Source organism: Mustelus asterias, chromosome 18 (genome assembly GCF_964213995.1).
Source record: "Mustelus asterias chromosome 18, sMusAst1.hap1.1, whole genome shotgun sequence".
In the NCBI taxonomy this organism is placed as follows: Eukaryota; Metazoa; Chordata; class Chondrichthyes; order Carcharhiniformes; family Triakidae; genus Mustelus; species Mustelus asterias.
Window position 1 is genome coordinate 28026146 of NC_135818.1, and position 19014 is coordinate 28045159.

A 19014-nucleotide genomic window follows, 5' to 3' on the forward strand; every position below is an offset into this window, starting at 1 on the left:
TTTATGTCTTTTCTCATAAACCCACTGGGAGCTATAAAATAAATGGCAGAACTATCAGGAGCTTAGACACACAGAGAGATCTGGGAATACAGGTCCACAGATCCTTAAAAGTGGCAGCACAGGTGGAAAAGGTGGTGAAGAAAGCATATGGCATGCTTGCCTTCATCAACCAGGGCATCGAGTATAAAAGTCTGGTCGCCACACTCCCAGAAGGATGTGGTGGCTTTGGAGGGAGTACAGAAAAGGTTTACCAGGATGTATTAGCTATGAAGAGAGATTGAATAAACTGGGTTTATTCTCCCTGGAAAGACGGAGGCTAATGGGGCAACCTAATATAAAATTGAGGGGCATCGATAAGGTGAACAGTTTCCTCCGGGTGCTTTGATTTCCTCCCACAGTCCAAAGATGTGCGGGTTAGGTGGATTGGCCATACTAACAAGCCCCTTAGTGTCAGGAGGACTAGCTAGGGTAAATGCATGGGGTGGCACGGTAGCACAGTGGTTAGCACTGCTGCTTCACAGCTCCAGGGTCCTGGGTTCGATTCTCGGCTCAGGTCACTGTCTGTGTGGAGTTTGCACATTCTCCTCGTGTCTGCGTGGGTTTCCTCCGGGTGCTCCGGTTTCCTCCCACAGTCCAAAGATGTGCGGGTTAGGCTGATTGGCCATGCTAAAATTGCCTCTTAGTGTCCTGAGATGTGTAGGTTAGAGGGATTAGCGGGTAAATATGTAGGGATATGGGGGTAGGGCCTGGGTGGGAATGTGGTCGGTGCAGACTCGATGGGCCGAATGGCCTCCTTCTGCACTGTAGGGTTTCTATGATTCTATGTGGATAGGGCCTGGGTGGGATTGTGGTCTGTGCATATTCAATGGACTGAATGGCCGCCTCCTGCACTGTAGGATTATATGATTCTAAGCCTTTTTCCAGGGCAGAAATGACAATTACAAGTTCAATGTAAGGGGGAAAAGGTTCAGTGGAGATGTGCAGGGGAAGTCTTTTACATAGAGGGTGGTGGGGGCCTGGAATGCACAGCCAATTGAGATCGTTGAGGCAGACATGTTAGCGACATTTAAGACTTATCTGGATAGATAGATACATGAACAAGCGGGGAATAGAGGGATACAGGCGGTTGGTCTAAATGGGACAATGTAATCAGCGCAGTCTTGGTGAGCTGAAGGGCCTGTTCTTTGTTTTTGTTCTCTTTTTCATCCTGGGAACTCTGGATTTGTTTGCCTTCCCTTTCTTTTTTCAGGGAACATACCTCGACTGTGTCCAGGTCATTTCTGTTATTCCCATCAACCTTTCATTCCAGTCTAACTGGCTCAGCTGTGTTCTTGCCTCATTGAAGTCAGCTGTCTCCTAGTTAATTATTTTTACTCTAGATTATCTATTTTTACAGTTAGTTTCTACTTTTAGTTTTGAGAAATCCTTGGATTAAATCATGTAATTTGACACTGTTAGGTTAATTTGGTTATTGTGCTAAATTCAACTGGAGCAAATAATCTAAAATAATTTTGTGAAATAGTAATGTCTTATATGTAGTCTTGTTTTTTTGAAGTTGTCTTTTTCATGTGCATCTTCCCTCTTTTAAAACACTGGAGACTGAAGGGAAATGGTATGAAGTTTGCAACAGGTTCGTAGTTGCCATTTGAATTGGTCCTATGTGGCTGAAAACTTAATCTCTGGAAATCATGATTTAATTGCTTTCCATTTCTCTTCATATAACAAGTTATTCCAAAACCCATAGTTGGGTGCATGGCACAAGGATTGCATGTATATCTTTGCAACACACAGAGTGCAGGTGTACTATCTCTCCCTCGGTTTCCTTTCCCTTGCTCGACTTATTTACATTTATTTGAACCCTGTTACAGCTCTATCTGTCCAGTGATCATCAGTTCTTTGGTATGGTGGAGCTGTTAATGAATTTGAGATTAAGTCTCCCTATCTGTTCAACTGATGTTAGTGCTTTTCCCAAATTATGCAACCATGTACATTTTATAACCAGTCCCTAGTGTGATGATACTGTGCCTTTAAAAAATATACTCATATCATGTTTCTTGTGAGGGGTATGTTTAAAATTCAGCTCTGGTTTACCTGGTGCCAATCTGACTATGAACCAGGCAGCTCCATGCTGAGAATGCAGGAGAATAATTGATCCTAGATAATGGGATGTTGTTTTAATACTTTTTTTGTTTATCTTTGGTTTTTCCACTGGGGTTTGAGTAGTGTTTAATTAGGTTGATTGACGAGAGATAGTCATGTGAATGGGTGGAGCTAAGCTTACGGGGGAAAAACAGTTCTTTATGTTTCTGCTTGATCCTGAAAGAAGCAAGATGTGTTTATCTCTTTCTCTGTCTCTCTCTGTCTCCATCTCACTCCCCACCCAAAACTCTTCCACAGAAACATTTTATAAATGGAAGTTATTTCCACACATTTGCAAGCTTGATGATACCTGACATGTTTTCAATTAGGAGCACTTTTTCATGCAGAATATGGGGGCAACTTAACACTTGCAATAATCCTTGACATGGAGCACTCTGGTACATTAAACAGAACTGAAAATACTTATCACTTTCTGACTATCTGTGAAGTAAATTAAATTTTCTATCTTTTATTTTTCTCTGTAGGGCAGGTTAAATTTCTGTAAAATATTTTCACGAGGGCGGCACGCTGGCACAGTGGTTAGCATTGCTGTCTCACAGCACCAGGGCCCTGAGTTCAATTCCGGCCTTGGGTCACTGTCTGTGTGGAGTTTGCACGTTCTCCCCGTGTCTGTGTGAGTTTCCTCCGGGTGCTCCGGTTTCCTCCCACACTGCAAAGATGTGCAGGTTAGGTTGATTGGCCACGCTAAATTTCCCTTTAGTGTCAGGGGGTCTAGCAGGGTTTTGCATTGGGGAGGGAGTTAGGGGGATATGCCCTGGGTGGGATTGTTATTGGTGCAGGCTTGAGGGGCCAAATTGCCGCCTCCTGCACTGCAGGGATTCTGAGTCAGCCCTCCTTCATGGCTTTGCAGTACTGTTTTAAAATATCTGCATAAAATGCTGGTAGGGTTACATGAAGAAGAGTTGGGAGAGGTTTGTAGGGGACACGAGCACTGGCATTTGAGCCAAATGGCCTGCATGTCTTGGGATCCAAATATTGTACTTAGAATTACACAAGGCCACTGCCTGTAATCACAAAGTTCAATTTAATTGGTTATTCCAAATAGATTAACATTAACAGGTGTCATAACCTGCAGTTTGTCAAAATAAACTACTGGGTAACATCATTCCAATAGAAATATGTAGCTCTTCAAGTTCTCTTCCATCTCCAATTAAAGGTTAACTAAAAGATGTTATTACTTTAAAGAAAGGGAATGGAATTTTTTTTTAAATAAAGGCTTAAAATAACCAGCATTTGTGTTCATAGGCTTGATTTTTGGAAAGTGACAAATTACTAAGTAGTGGTGTCTGTTATATTAGGCATTTTACAGATGCCAAGTTCATGTGAATATTAGTCAGAGTCATGCAGCACAGAAAATTATCTGTTTTATGGAGGTGATTGACGTCAGAACGTTGACTTGGAAGAATATCCAGAGAATTTGTTCAAATTGTACCAATTTATCTTTGAGCACTGAATACAGAGTCTTGGTTCAGCATCTTATCTGAAGATGTCGTAAGAGCAAAGCTTAGGGCGCTGCATTGTACTATGAACTTAGATTATCATTCACTCAAGTCTTAGAATACAGTTTGAACACACAACTCTCTGACTGAGGCAAACGTACTTCTCAGCTGAAGTAGAGGAATTCATCTTGGAATCCCTACAGTGCAGAAGAGGCCATTCAACCCATTGAGTCTGCACTGACTCTCTGACAGTGTACCTTACCCAGGCCCTCTTTCCCCCACCCTATCCCTGTAACCCCACATATTTCTCATGGCTATTCCATCTAACCTACTCATCCTGGGACACTAATGGGCAATTTAGATGGCCAATCCACCTAACCTGCACATCATGGGACTGGGGGAGGAAACTGGAGCATCTGGAGGAAACCCATCCAGACATGGGGAGAACGTGCAAATTCCACACAGTCACCCAAGGCTGAAATTGAACCTGGCGCTGTGAGGCAGCAGTGCTAACTACTGTGCCACCATCCGCATAATTATTTATTATTGTGGAAATTCTGAATAGATAAATGTTCTGTGGTGTAAGCCTCATTAAGTGGTGAAATTTCAGTCATGCTGAATATTTGAGAACGAAAAATAATTCTTCCTTGCACAGATTGATCCTGGGGAACTTGGTTGTGTTTTTTAATAGATTTGAAAAGTTTTCCAATGTGAAAGATGTCCTTTAAAGTTACTGATGCAACCAGTACAAATGTTATTTTGAAAGTGTTTATTGCTTGACACTAAATCATCCCCAATTACGGCATAATGCACATCAGTTTCTTTTGCATGCTTATGTAATAGATGAGCATTGAAACTATATCTGCGCACTTTAGCTGCCTTGAGTAGAAGGATTATTTAAAACAAAGATACAGTGTGTGGGTTATTGTACTCCTGAGTTCTGAAAAGCTATTCTGTACTGAATCTTCCATGACATAATATGAGCAACAGAGATACTTTAAATTTTTAATAAAGAACATTCTGAAACCATTTGCCTTTCGGGTTATTGACTTCTTTAAAGATATGTAATCATAGAAACCCTACAGCACAGAAAGAGGCCATTCGGCCCATCGAGTCTGCACCGACCACAATCCCACCCAGGCCCTACCCCCATACCCCTACATATTTTACCCACTAATCCCTCTAACCTACGCAATTCAAGACACTAAGGGCAATTTTAGCATGGCCAATCAACCTAACCCGCACATCTTTGGACTGTGGGAGGAAACCGGAGCACCCTGAGGAAACCCACGCAGACACGAGGAGAATGTGCAAACTCCACCCAGACAGTGACCCAAGCCGGGAATCGAACCCAGGTCCCTGGAGCTGTAAAGCAGCAGTGCTAACCACTGTGCTACCGTGTTTCAGTAATGTGATTTGGTTGCACGATTGCAGACTCTTGGACAGTAATAGTTTGAATTATTTGCAGGCTGAAAGGTGAAGTCTTTTTGCAATTTGAAAATGGTCTCTCTTTTTTGAAACACATTCAGTAAGGCAAATGAATAGCTATGTTGGTTTATTTGCATTAAACACAGCACTATCTTATCACTACAGTACAACAATTAATTTCAATTCACTGTTCCTACTTTCTATCTCTGCATAGGATTACTGAATTGCCTGGCATGGTATGTGACTCCAGGCCCACAGCCATGTGGTTGACTCTTAATTGCGCTCTGAAATGGCCGAGCAAGTATCAAATCAAGTCGTATCAAATCGCAAAAAATTCTCAAAGGAATGAAACCGGATGGATGATCTGGCATAAACCTCGGCACCGGAAATGACGATGCCACACCTTAAATTCATACTTTGTCTATCACTTTGGCCTTTGGAGAAAGACTCATATTCAGTAGGACCCTGAAAGTCTTTGGAGAATCATACAATCAGTATGAATTTACGATTTATCTGAATTGATCAGCTGCAATAGCTTAAATAAAAACAGAAAATTCTGGAAAAACTCAGCTGGTCAGGCAGCCTCTGTGGAGAGAAAAGGAAGAGGTAACGTTGCAGGACTCTTAGCCTTTCATCGATTCTGAGGGGAGGCAGTGGTGTAGTGGTAATGACACTGGACTAGTGATCCAGATGTCCAGACTAATGCACTGGGGACGAGGACTTAAATTCCATCACTGCGGCTGGTGGAATTTAAATTCAATTAACAAATCTGGAATTAAAAGTTATCTTAATGGTGATCATGAAACCAATGTTGATGACTGCAAAAACCCATCTGGCTCACTAATGTCCTTCAGTGGTGGAAATCTGCAGCCATTGCCTGGTCTGGCCTATATATGACAACCACAGCAATGTGGTTGACTCTTAAGTGCCTTCTGAAATGGCTGAGCAAACCATGCAGTCGTAGCAAACCACAACAAAGTCTCAAAGGAATGAACAGGATGGATGACCTGGCATTAGCCTCGGCACCGGAAATGATGATGCCACCTCCAGCCCTGTCCATTCTGCAAAGTCCTCCTTACTAACATTTGAGAGCTTGTGCCAAAATTGGGAGATTTGTCTTGCAGCCTATTCAAACAACAGCCTGACATTGTCTGTAAAGTATGATTCCCTGAGTACGACCGTGCCCCAGACACCACCAGCACCATTCTATTGGTGGGAAAGGACATAACTTGGAGTTGGCAGCACAGTGGTATACAGTCAAGAGGGAGTTTCCATGGGAATCCAACGAGGGGAAAATATACTTGACCTCATCTTTACCAATCTACCTGACAGGTAAGGATGACGTCATGTATATTTGGAATTGTATACTATCACAATCTGTAACCTCATGGCCTGGCATATCCCACACTCAAAGCCAGTAAATTGACCCTGGTTCAATGAAGAGTGCAGAGGGCATACTACGAGCAGAATCAGCCATACCTAAAAATGAGATATCAACCCGATGATGCTACAACACAGGACTACTAGTATGCCAAACCACGGAAGCCGCATGCGATACACAGAGCTAAGCAACTCCACAACCAATGGACCAGATCTAAGTCTGCAGTCCTGCCATATCAGTCATGAATGATGGAAATTAAATAGCTAACTGGAGGAGGAGGATCCACAAATATCCCATCCTCAATGATGGGGGAGAATAGCACATCAATGCAAAAGACAAAGCTGACACATTTGTAACCACTTTCAGCCAGAAGTACCAAATGGATCTTGGCCTTCTCCTGAGGTCCCTAGCATCAGGGGTGCCAGTCTGCAGCCAATTCGGTTCACTCTTGATGTGTATCAAGAAACGGCTGAAGACACTGGACACTGCGAAGGCTATGGGGCCTGAAACAATTCTGGCAATAATGCCAAAGACCGATACTCCAGAACTAGCCACGTCTAGCCGAGCTGTTCCAATGCAGTTACAACACTGGCGTTTATCCAGCAGTGTGGAAAATTGCACAGGTATGTCCTGTCCACAAGAATTGGGACAAATCCAACCTGGTTGACTACCGCCTCATTAGTCCATTCCCAATCATCAGCAAAGCAAATTTAAGTGTCACTGACAGTGCTATCAAGCAGTACTTACTGAGCACCAATCTGCTCATCGATGCTCAGTTTGAGTCTACCAGGGCTGCTTAGCTTCCGAGTTCATTACAGCCTTCATCCAAACATGGACAAAAAAGCTGAACTCTAGAGGTGGGGTGAGAATTACTGTGCTTGACATCAAGGCAGCATTTGACTGAATATGGCATCAAGGAACCCCAGCATACCTGAAGTTAAGGATTCACTGACCATTGCTCGCGATGGGTCAAATAATGAGCAAAGGTGTTCTTTAACCATTATTATAACTAGAGGGTGTTGTTAATGGGAGCAGATTGGATTGATATCTTGCCGTAATTAGAGTTCCATATCTCTCTGCTGTCACCACCATTTCTTATTTTCATGGTTAATTTGAAGAAGAATATTTGAATGACAAAACACATGCATGAAGTTAACAACACAAATCAAACATGAATTACAAAATGGTTTTGACAGGAGAGGTGGTAGTGCACTGGTATTGTCACTGCCTTTGATAATGATCTGGGGACCTGGGTTCGAATCCCACCAGAATTGAAAATCAATAAAGCACCTGGAATTAAATGCCTAATGATGACCATGAAACCATTGTCCTAAAAACCTATCTAGTTCATGTCCTTTTTGGGAAGGAAACGTGCCGTCTTTACATGGCCTGGCCTACAGGTGACTCCACAACAATGTTCTTGACTCTTGCCTCCATGTTGAACATGACTTTAACAAAAAAAATTGCGGCACAGGAACAGGCCCTTCGGCCCTCCAAGCCAGCACCGTCCATGCTACCCGACTTAACTAAAACCCCCTATCCTTCCGGGGACCACATCCCTCTATACCCATCCTATTCGTGTATTTGTCAAGACGCCCCTTAAAAGTCACTATAGCATCTGCTTCCACTACCTCCCCCGGCAACGAGTTCCAGGCACCCACCACTCTGTGTAAAGAATCTGCCTCGTACATCTCCTTTAAACCTTGCCCCTCGCACCTTAAACCTGCGCCCCCTAGTAATCGACTCTTCACCCTGGGAAAAAGCTTCTGACTATCCACTCTGTCCATGCCTCTCATAATCTTGTAGACTTCTATCAGGTCACCCCTCAACCTCCGTCGTTCTAGTGAGAACAAACCAAGTTTCTCCAACCTCTCCTCATAGCTGATGCCCTCCATACCATGCAACATCCTGGTAAATCCTTTCTGTAATCACTCCAAAGCGCCCACATCCTTCTGGTAGTGTGGCGACCAGAATTGAACACTATATTCCAAATGCGCCTAACTAAGGTTCTATAAAGCTGCAACATGACTTGCCAATTTTTAAACTCAATGCCCCGGCCAATGAAGGCAAGTATGCCGTATGTCTTCTTGACTACCTTGTCCACCTGTATTGCCACTTTCAGTGACCTGTGTACCTGTACACCCAGATCCCTTTGCCTATCAATACTCAAGGATATTGACAGGAGGAAGCAGAGGGCGGCAAGGGTGCAAAATGTACTCTGGTGGGGGACTTCAATGTCCATCATGTGGTGATATCACCACAGACCAAGTTGACAGGGTTCTAAAGACATAGCTGCTAAACGGGGGCTGTGGCAGGTAGTGAAGGAACCAACAAGAGGGAAAAACATACTTGATCTCATCCTCACCAATCTGCCTGTCGTAGATGCTTCTACCCATGGCAGTATCAGTAGGAGTGACCACTGCACCGTTCTTGTGGAGAAAATGTTCTGTCTTCACATTGAGGATACCCTCCATCATGTTGTGTGGCACGACCACTGTGCCAAACGTGATAGACTTCAAACAGATCTAGTAACTCAAGACCGGCCAACCATGAGGCATTGTGGGCCATCAGCAGCAGCAGAATTGTACTCAACCGCAATCTGTGACCTTCTGGATTGGCATATCCCACAGTCTACTATTAATACCAAGCCAGAGGATCAACCCTGATTTAATGAAGAGTGCAGGAGGGCATGCCAGGAGTAACACAAGACTACTTGTATGCCAAACAGCAGAAGCCGCAAGTAATAGACAGAGCTAAGCAATTCCGCAACCAACGGATAATATCTAAGCTCTGCAGTCCTGCCACATCCAGCTGTGAATAGTGATGGACAATTAAACAACTCAGTGAAGGGAGCGGCTCCAAAAACACCCCCATCCTCAGTGACTGAAGAGCCCAGCACATCAGTGCAAAAGACAAGGTGGAAATATTTGCAGCAATCTTAAGCTAGAAATGCCGAAGGGATGATCCATCACTGCCCCCTCTGGAGCTCTCCAGCATGAAAAATGTCGGTCTTCATCCAATTCCATTCACTCCATATGACATCAAGAAACAGCTGAAGGCACTGAACACTGTAAAGATCTTGGCAATATTTGGCAATAGTGCTCAAGACTGGTGCTCCAGAAATTGCTGCGCCCTGAGCCAAACTGTTCCAGTACAGCTACAACCCAGTCATCTACCCGGCAACATGGAAAATTGTCCAGGTATATCCTGTACACAAGAAACTGCACAAATGCAACCTGGCCAATTATCATCCTATCAGTCTACACTCAATCATCAGCAAAGTGATGGAAGAGGTCATTAACAGTGCTATAAAGCAGCACTAACTCAGCAATAACGTGCTTACTGAAGCTCAGTTTGGGTTCCACCAGGGTGACTCAGCTCCTGACCTTGGTTCCAACGTGGACAAAAGAGCTGAAGTCCAGAAGTGAAGTAAGCGTGACTGTCCTTGACATCAAGGCCGCATTTGATTAAGTATGGCATCAAGGTGCCCTAGCAAAACTGGAGTCAAAAGGGAATCAGAAGTACATTCCTCTTGTAGAAACCTGGAAACATAGAAAATAGGAGCAGGAGGAGGCCATTCAGCTCTTCGAGCCTGTTCCACCATTCATTATGATCATGGTTGATCATCCAACTAAATAGCCTGATCGTGCCTACACCCCCCCCCCCCCCCCCCCCATTTCCTTTGACTCCCTTCGCCTCAAGAGCTATATCTAACTGCTTCTTGAAAATGTTCAACGTTTTGGCCTCAACTACTTATCTCTCTCCTCAGTTTCCTACCTCCCAACCAATTGTCACTTTCTTTCAATGTACACACATTCATATTTAGAAATATTCTAATGAAGGACGAATGAGTCAGTAATTGATAGATGAATGATTTGTACAATAAAATGTCCATCGGATACATGGGGGAAACATGGCGGCATTATGATAATGACATTGGGCTTGTGCTAATGCCTTGGGGACATTGGTTCAGATCGCACTTAGGCACCTGGTGGAATTTAAATTCAATTAATTTTTTAAAACCTGAAATTGAGAGCGTGTTTCAGGATTGGTAACCCTGAAACTTCATTGATTGTCATAAAAACATAGCTGGTGAACAAATGTTCTTTAGGGAAGGAAATCTGCTGAATTAAGGAAGGAAGGATTCCAATCTTTACCTGAACTGGCCTGTGCGTGACTCCAGGCCTACAACAATGTGTTTGTACCGTAACAACTCTCAAAGGGCAATTTGGGATGGGCAACAAATGCTGACCTCGCCATCAATGCTCCAATCCTGTGAACGAATGAAAAAAAATGGCTTAAAGCCAGTACTACTTGCCATTTTAATAAGTTGGTGTAGAGATTATTTCCATAATTCTTGACAAAATCCTATGACTTGAGAAGCATTAAGCTTTTGTAAACTAAAAGCTTTCATTTTATGCATTCACATTAAAATGCTACTTTTGTGCTATCCAGACTATAAAATAAATATTATTTCAAAAGTAATTGATCCATTTTAAGCGTTTAGTAAGAAAATAGGAACGTAATAGCTTAACCGGTTGTATTTTGTACATTTCCTGTCAGTGTTGATTACATTGCGGCACTTCACCTAAAAACTGTTTGTTTAGGCTAACATCTAGTAAAATGTCACATGCCCTGCGTTGTACAGACATCAAAACAAGGAAGTTCTGTTTAACATCTGGCCTATTTGTTTGTCATTGACAATTCATAGACTTTATGCATATGACAGGAGAAATCCTAGTAAATTTTACCAAAGCATTTCATCCAATTCTGTATTTTATGAAACAGTTGAGGGCAAATTCTTTTAGCACTGCTGAGACTAGATGATTTCAGTCGTCAGATAGACTTATGATCTTCCATTTTTACCATTAATATTTAGTTGCCTGTGAACTGCAAACTGCAACTTATTGTATGGTCTAGGATCACCAACATTGCCTAATTCTCCCTAGAGCGCACTCAGTAATGAAAAATTGAGGTAAATGCAATTGCTTGGATTACGTCTGGGGTTTGTCAATTATTGCAATTTCCTGTAGTGCATGTCTGTACCATATTTCAGCTCTGGAGTCAAATTCTCTCAAGTGAAATTGCTGATGGAATTTTTTTCCTCTTTACAATAGGGAAGGATCATGTTTGTAGATTCATTGGCTGTGGAAGAAATGACCGATTTAATTATGTTGTTATGCAGCTGCAGGTAAGTTTATTTTAAAAGTACCAATTCCATTTTAACATACAAATAACTAAAAATGTATGTTTCACTTATTATTGAAGTATTCTAAAAATGAATAAAAATATTTGTTACAAATTTTATCTTACATTTCCACAGACATCACAATGTGTTATTTGATTTGTGTTGTCAATTATAGTTAGTTTTGTAATGACCAGAATTTATTTTCAAAGTGTTGAAATATAATTTGTTGTAATGCAAAAAATGTCCTTTTCTATAATCTGCATTGGCCACGCTAACTTGTCCCTTAGTTTGTCTGTGTGTCTGTGTCGATGCTTGACATTGTCTCTCAAACTATAAGCCCCTGTAGATAGAATAGCAACCTATTCCAGGAATAACTAGCTACAGAAACAAGCGAAAGTCTGACCTATGCATTGTCAGGTTTAGAAAGGTTGATAGATATAATCTGCATTGTTTCTTGAATCTCCAACCACTGCAATTTCCTGATCCACTTTATTACATGGGTGGCACAGTGGCATAGTTGAGGATGGCACGGTGGCACAATGGTTAGCACTGCTGCCTCACAGCGCCAGGGACCTGGGTTCGATTCTTGGCTTGGGTCACTGTCTGTGTGGAGTTTGCACCTTCTCCCCGTGTCTGCGTGGGTTTCCTCCAGGTGTTCCAGTTTCCTTCCACAGTCCAAGGATGTGCAAGTCAGGTAGATTGGCCATGCTAAATTGCCCCTTAGTGTCGGGGGGACTAGCTAGGGTAAGTGCATGGGGTTATGGGGATGGGGCCTGGGTGGGATTGTGGTCAGTGCAGACTCAATGGGCCGAATGACCTCCTTCTGCACTGTAAGGATTCTATGATTAGTTTGTATTAAATTGTTTATGGTATTATCACTAAAACGCATGGTTACATAACTAAGTCTTTTACTTGGAGTCTGTGCTGACACTATCTTCCAATTGAGTGACCTAAATAATGTTCTTAGGAAAGTATAATACTGTGAACTACTTTCTTGTAAATGTATTATTTCAAATACCAGCAGAGGTAATATTGAGCAATTTCAATTTACTGTGGTGTTTACAATTAACATACTTTTGAGCAGTCCACATAGATGCCACTTGAAAAAGATTCTGCTTCCATTCTCATTTGGTGTCACTTGGTTTTCTCTCACTGTACTACTTCTGGAGGCATACATTGTACCTCATATGAGAAGTTGGATAGTTGACTGCCTATTTCTAACTAGCAAATGAGGTCCATTGGTTTACTTTATCCTTGCTGCTTTGGTGGAGCACCTATTCTGCACTTCCTATGTTTTCCTGAGAGACTTCAAATTGATAATTTTGTAGGGAATCACTCAGACTTGCTCATCACATTTGTGAGTTCCATCAATATTTGTATAACTGTGTAGTTGGACTCTCCATACAGTGGAAAGAACATGTGGTGATGTCTTATAGGTGTGCATTATATGACATGATATTGGTGATAATATGTCTCTTCCTCCTTATACTGCTGCCCCACATCTTTACCTTTCTGTAACTCCAGCTTTCTAAGAAAAGCTGGCTAAAGAAACATTTTGGGAGTGGGAAGAAAAGCAAACTTTGTAAATTGTTAAAATTCATCATGGAATATTTGTAACCATGCCACATTCTGAAGTAAAGCAGGGATTTTTATTGTCATGTCCCATTAGCTTTTCAAATCTTGTGACTAGATTCCTATTGAGTTATACTCTGATAGTACTACTGTCTTATAAATTGCACCTTTATGATTGCTTAATACGGTATGTACATAGTCATTGTGATATTTTTGTCACTGTCAAGTGTTTGTAGTTTCTTCTGAATTAAACTTCCCCTCAATTCCTTTCACCAGTGATGCTAAAGGTGACAGTGTTTTTTTTTATTTTTAATTATTCTGTGACAAACTAACAGGATGCAGCCAGAGGCAACTATGACTGCCTGACTGAATGGAGAATTAAATCTATGTTGGTTACTGTGAGAAAGGAGATGTGAACAATTTGTAAGAAAGGACCAGACATTGGGGAAGCATGTTAGTAGTACAAGGCTGATTCTGTCTGAATTTGTTAGTTTCCAGCTAATGTTCTCACCCAGATCTGAGATTATATATTGAACTAACATTTTGAAGCTCCTTCCCATTACTGCGTTGCAGATTGAGGTTAAGTCCAAAACTTTGGGAATAGAATTTTGGAGGACCCATTCCTCTATCATTGTTCCCAAGGAGGTTTCTCATCGCGGAATCTCACAGTGCAGAAGAGACCCTTCTGCCCATCAAGTCTGCACAGACATGTGCAAAACACCTGACCTACCTGCCTACCTAATCCCATTTGGCCCATAGTCTTGTTGGGGCACCTGATATCCCCATGTTCTTCACCACCTTTTGGGCAATGTGATAGTTGTTTGATAAAAGAAGACAGGAATCTCTCAGACTTACTTCAGTTGTCAGGCCATCTTGAGGATGTTTTACTGAGTTCATGTTTCCGCTGGGGAGCCTCACATGTTGAAAGGTTTATTTTTGCATTTTCCAGCACATTGCATGACTGCTGGTGGACAAGAGCATTGTGGGTCATGATACTTAGTCATAGAGTCAATTTTGGCACAGATGGAAGCCATTTGGCTCATTGGATCCATGCCAGCCTCCTGCAGTGCAATCCAGTCAGTCCAATTCCACTGTTTGATCTACATAGCTCTGCAAGTTTACTGCCTACAAGTGCCCATCAATTTCCTTTTGGAATAATTTATTGTTTCTGATTCCATCGCTCTACATAGTGTGTTCCAGGTCATTTTTCACTGTGTTTTAAAAAAATGTTATTCCTCACATTAACACTGCATTTGTTGCTCAAAATCTTAAATTTGTGTCCCCTGGTCCTTGTATGATCAGCTAATGGGAAGACCTTTCCTTGTCTACCTTATCTAAACCTGTTTTAATCTTGTAAACCTCTATACAGTCTTTTCTCCAAGAAGAAAAACCCCAGCCTTTCCAACCTAACCTTGTAATTAAAAGTCTTAATTCTTCTGCAGAACCCTTAGGAGTATTGAAAGGCAAAGGGATCTGGGTGTACAGGTACACAGGTCACTGAAAGTGGCAATGCAGGTGGAGAAGGTAGTCAAGAAGGCATATGGCATCCTTGCCTTCATCGGTCAGGGTATTGAGTTTAAAAATTGGCAAGTCATGCTGCCGCTTTATAGAACCTTAGTTAGGCCGCACTTGGAATATAGTGTTCAATTCTGGTCGCCACACTACCAGAAGGATGGGGAGGCTTTGGGGAGGGTACAGAAAAGATTTACCAGGATGTTGCCTGGTATGGAGGGCATTAGCTATGAGGAGAGGTTAGAGAAACTTGGTTTGTTCTCACTAGAGCGACGGAGGTTGAGGGGAGACCTGATACAAGTCTACAAGATTATGAGAGGCATGGACAGAGTGGATAGTCAGAAGCTTTTTCCCAGGGTGGAAGAGTCAATTACTAGGGGGCATAGGTTGAAGGTGCGAGGGGCAACTTTTAAAAGAGATATAAGAGGCAAATATTTTACACAGAGAGTGGTGGGTGCCTGGAACATGTTGCCGGGGGAGGTAGTGGAAGCGGATACGGTAGTGACTTTTAAGGAGCGTCTTGACAAGTACATGAATGAGATGGGAATAGAGAGATATGGTCCCCGGAAGCGTAGGGGGTTTTAGTTAAGTCGGGCAGCATGGTCGATGCAGGCTTGGAGGGCCGAAGGGCCTGTTCCTGTGCTGTAATTTTCTTTGTTCTTTGTTCTTGAAATCATTTTGTTAAATCTTCTCAGTAACCGCTCAAGGGCTTTCACATCCATCTTAAGGTGTGGTGACCAGAACAGGCTGTAGTATTCTAATTGAGGCTTAAGAGCTTTATAAAGGTTCAGCATAAATTCCCTGAATTTTTGTATTTAATACCTGTATTCATGAAGCCCAAATTCCATATGCTTTGTGAACCGATCTCTGTGTACCCTGTCATCTTCAAAGATTGCACCTGCACCCAAGGTTCCTTTTTCCTGTGCCTGCTTTAGAATTGTGCTATTAAGACATAGGCTAGCAGAATGGGCAGATAGGTGGCAGATGGAAAATAATAGAGAAGTGAGGTGATGCAGTTTAGCAGAAGGGAGATGCAATATAGACTTAACGTTGCGGGCAGTTAGTATCATCCTCACTGTTTGCCACTCCTACAAGTTTGGTGTCATTGACACTTGTTGAAATTTTCATTTATTCATAGTAACAAAAATAGTAGTTCTAGCACTGACGACACTGAGGCAGCACAGTGGCATGTGGTTAGCACTGCTGTTTCACAGCGCCAGGGACCCGGGTTCAATTCCAGCTTGGGTGACTGTCTATGTGGAGTTTGCACATTTTCCCCGTGTCTGCGTGGGTTTCCTCCGGGTGCTCTGGTTTCCTTCCACATGCAGGTTAGGTGGATTGGCCATGCTAAATTGCTCCTTTAGTGGTCAAGATGTGCAGATTAGGTGGATTGACCATGATCAATATGCCAGGTTTTGTGGTTAGGGCAGGGGATTGGGCCTGCGTAGGGTGCGCTTTTGGAGGGTTGGTGTAGACTTGATGGGCAGAATGGCCTCTTTTGCACTTGACTGTTGGGAAACAGAAATGTCTACCAACCTCCAATCCAAAAAGCAACCATCTACCATGATTTGCTGTTTTGTCTTTAAGCAATTTTGTCCAATTGGACACTGGTCCTCCTATAACTCTCAATTTTGTTCATCAACCTTTTAAACATTTATTTATTAGTCACAAGTAGGCTTACATTGACATTGCAATGAAGTTGCTGTGAAAATCCCCTAGTCGCCACACTCCGCTGCCTGTCCGCATGCACTGAGGGAGAATTTACCATGGCCAATGCACCTGACCAGCGCATCTTTCAGACTGTGGGAGGAAACCGGAGCACCTGAAGGAAACCCGTGCAGACTCCGCACAGACAGTGACCCAAGCTGGGAATCGAACCCGGGTCCCTGGCACTGAGACAGCAGAGCTAAGCACTGTGCCACCACGCTGGTATCATGTCAAAAGCTTTCTTAAAATCCAGTAAGAGTTTTAACAACACCAGGTTAAAGTCCAAAGTTGGACTTTAACCTGGTGTTGTTAAAACTCTTAAAATCCATACAGACAATATTCACTTCATCAAAAATTAAATTACATTGGTCAAGCAAGATCCGTCTTTCACAAATCAATGCATGTTCTCCTTAATTAACTTGACCTTTCCAAGTGCTATTGATTTTTTTTTTTCTCTGATTATGGATTTCAAAACCTGTCCACCAATGATAAACTAATTGACCTGTATTTACTGGAACTTGTCCTTACACCTTTTCGAGAATAAGGATGTCACTTTTGCCATGCTCCTGTCCTCAGTATTGCTATGCAATTCTTATTTAAGGCTCCAAAGCGCTGGTAGTACACACCACCAGTGGGCAACCCTGGGATCTAGCCTCAGTTAGTATGCTAGATTCAGTGGAAAGGAATAGCAACTTCACAAGATGCTATGCTATGAAGCCTGAACTGCTGGTTGAGGTAGAAGAACTCATTGAGTAATGATTCAGAAGTCACAACAGAAAAATGTGTGACAAAGCAGAGTCATGACACTTGAGGACAGATGGCCAGTCACCTTGAAAGAGTCAGAGTACTCGCCAAGTATCATCCAAAGTTAGTCATGGAATCTAGCATCTATGCTAGACCTGGGCCTGCATCACTGTCTACTGTAACTCATAATAGGGAAGATGATGACTTGTTGGAAAGAAGGAATAACCAGTTGAATGAAAAGGGAACCCTAAACTCCGAAGAAAAGCTACCATCTGATCCTGCTAATCTCAAACCCTGACAACCTGTATCGTAAGGACACTTAACTGGAGTGATAAAATAGGCAATTGCATGAAAGAGGAATTAAGACTCAAGATTTGACATTTTAGGGTAGGCAGAAGTTAGACAAATGGAATTTGAGAAAATAGATAAAGAAAAGCATCTTCTTGGGTGACTACAAACCTAAGAATGGAGTCAGAATAACGATGACAAAAAAGATAGCAAGAACCATGCACAATTATTGCCCAATATCCAAGAAAGCGGTTATGACAACATTTAAAGGGAAACCAATGAACATTGTGTTTATAACTATATGGGCCCCAAGCAGGATGAAGAAGTTGGAGTATTCTTTAAGGAGGTGCAAAAATGTTGAAACATGTGAAGAGTAGCGATAACTTGATAGTTATGAGTGATTTGAATGCAAAGATTGTTGGGGGAAAGTGTAAAAATGTGGTAGGAATTTATCGACTAGGAACTAAGAACAGCAGAGGGGTAAACACTTTATACAATTTTGTTCACAGAAATCAAATAGATTTTCTGTTGTGAGAATCAAGCATAGGATCAAAAATGCCTTATTCAGGTTCAAGAATCAATTAGGATCACTTTGTGCTTGCAATGAAGATCAAGCTGTAAATCCTGAAAATAAATCCCGTGGAAGACCTAGCCAACTAACCTAGACCGTGAGAGGACGACGTGAAAATAAAGTATGCTATGGACGTTACTGACAAGTATGAATGTTTACTTCAGGAAGTGACAGATCACGACCTATAGTGAGGAGGAAATGACAGAAAGGCGTTAGATAAGGTTGACACCAAACATGAGACACATAATAACTGAGAGAGTCTCCAAGAATGAGAGAAGGAAACATCAAGAATGGATGACTGATGAAATACTAGATATAATGGAGAAAAGAAAACGGGAAAAGAGCAATAAAGGAGAATATGACAAAATAGAAAAACAGAAAGGAATAGGATGTAGAATGGCCAACGAAATGTGGATTGAAAACCGTTACAAGAAAATAGAAGACCAGGAGAAAAGGCAAAAAAGGAAAACATTGCATGAGAAAGTTAAAACATTGACAAATAAGAATAACTACAAATAGAGTCTGTATAAGGAGCAAGGAGGGTGTATTTCTCTTTGAAAAAGTACATTAGAGAGCTGTATGATGAAGAGTGAAGTGAATTTGTGCCATCAGAGGGAAGAGAAGGACCCGAGGCAATCGAAGCAGAAGTCAGTACAGCAGTCGAAAAGGTGAAAGCAAAGGAAGCACTTGAAATCGGTGAGATACCAACAGAATGCCTGAAAGCTCTGAATGATGATGTTGGGATACCGACAGACCTTTTGCAACAGTGTTTACAGAATGGGATTCCTACCTGAGGATTTTATGCAGCATTCATTAAGTTCCCAAAGAAACCAAAAGCTCTAGACTGTTCTGAACACAGGACAATAAGCCTCGTAAGCCATTTGATGAAAATGATTTGAATGATCATGTTGGAAATAAATGACCAGCCTGTAGAAGCAGAGATTAATGATAGCCAGTTAGGATTCAGACCAAAGAAAGGATCAGAACAAAGAAAGGAACAAGAGAGACTAGTAACTGAAAGATA

At 42.0% G+C, this 19014-nt stretch overlaps 1 protein-coding gene across 4 annotated transcripts in view; it reads left to right on the plus strand.

Annotated features, from left to right (window-relative positions):
• Positions 1 to 19014, plus strand: part of LOC144507035 (tau-tubulin kinase 2-like) — a 285213-nt gene that overhangs the window by 131229 nt on the left and 134970 nt on the right. For all 4 annotated transcript variants that reach the window (XM_078233619.1, XM_078233621.1, XM_078233620.1 and 1 more), the window contains exon 4: positions 11526 to 11599. In XM_078233619.1, coding sequence (XP_078089745.1) covers positions 11526 to 11599 — 74 coding nt within the window. The remainder of the gene's footprint in view (positions 1 to 11525; positions 11600 to 19014) is intronic.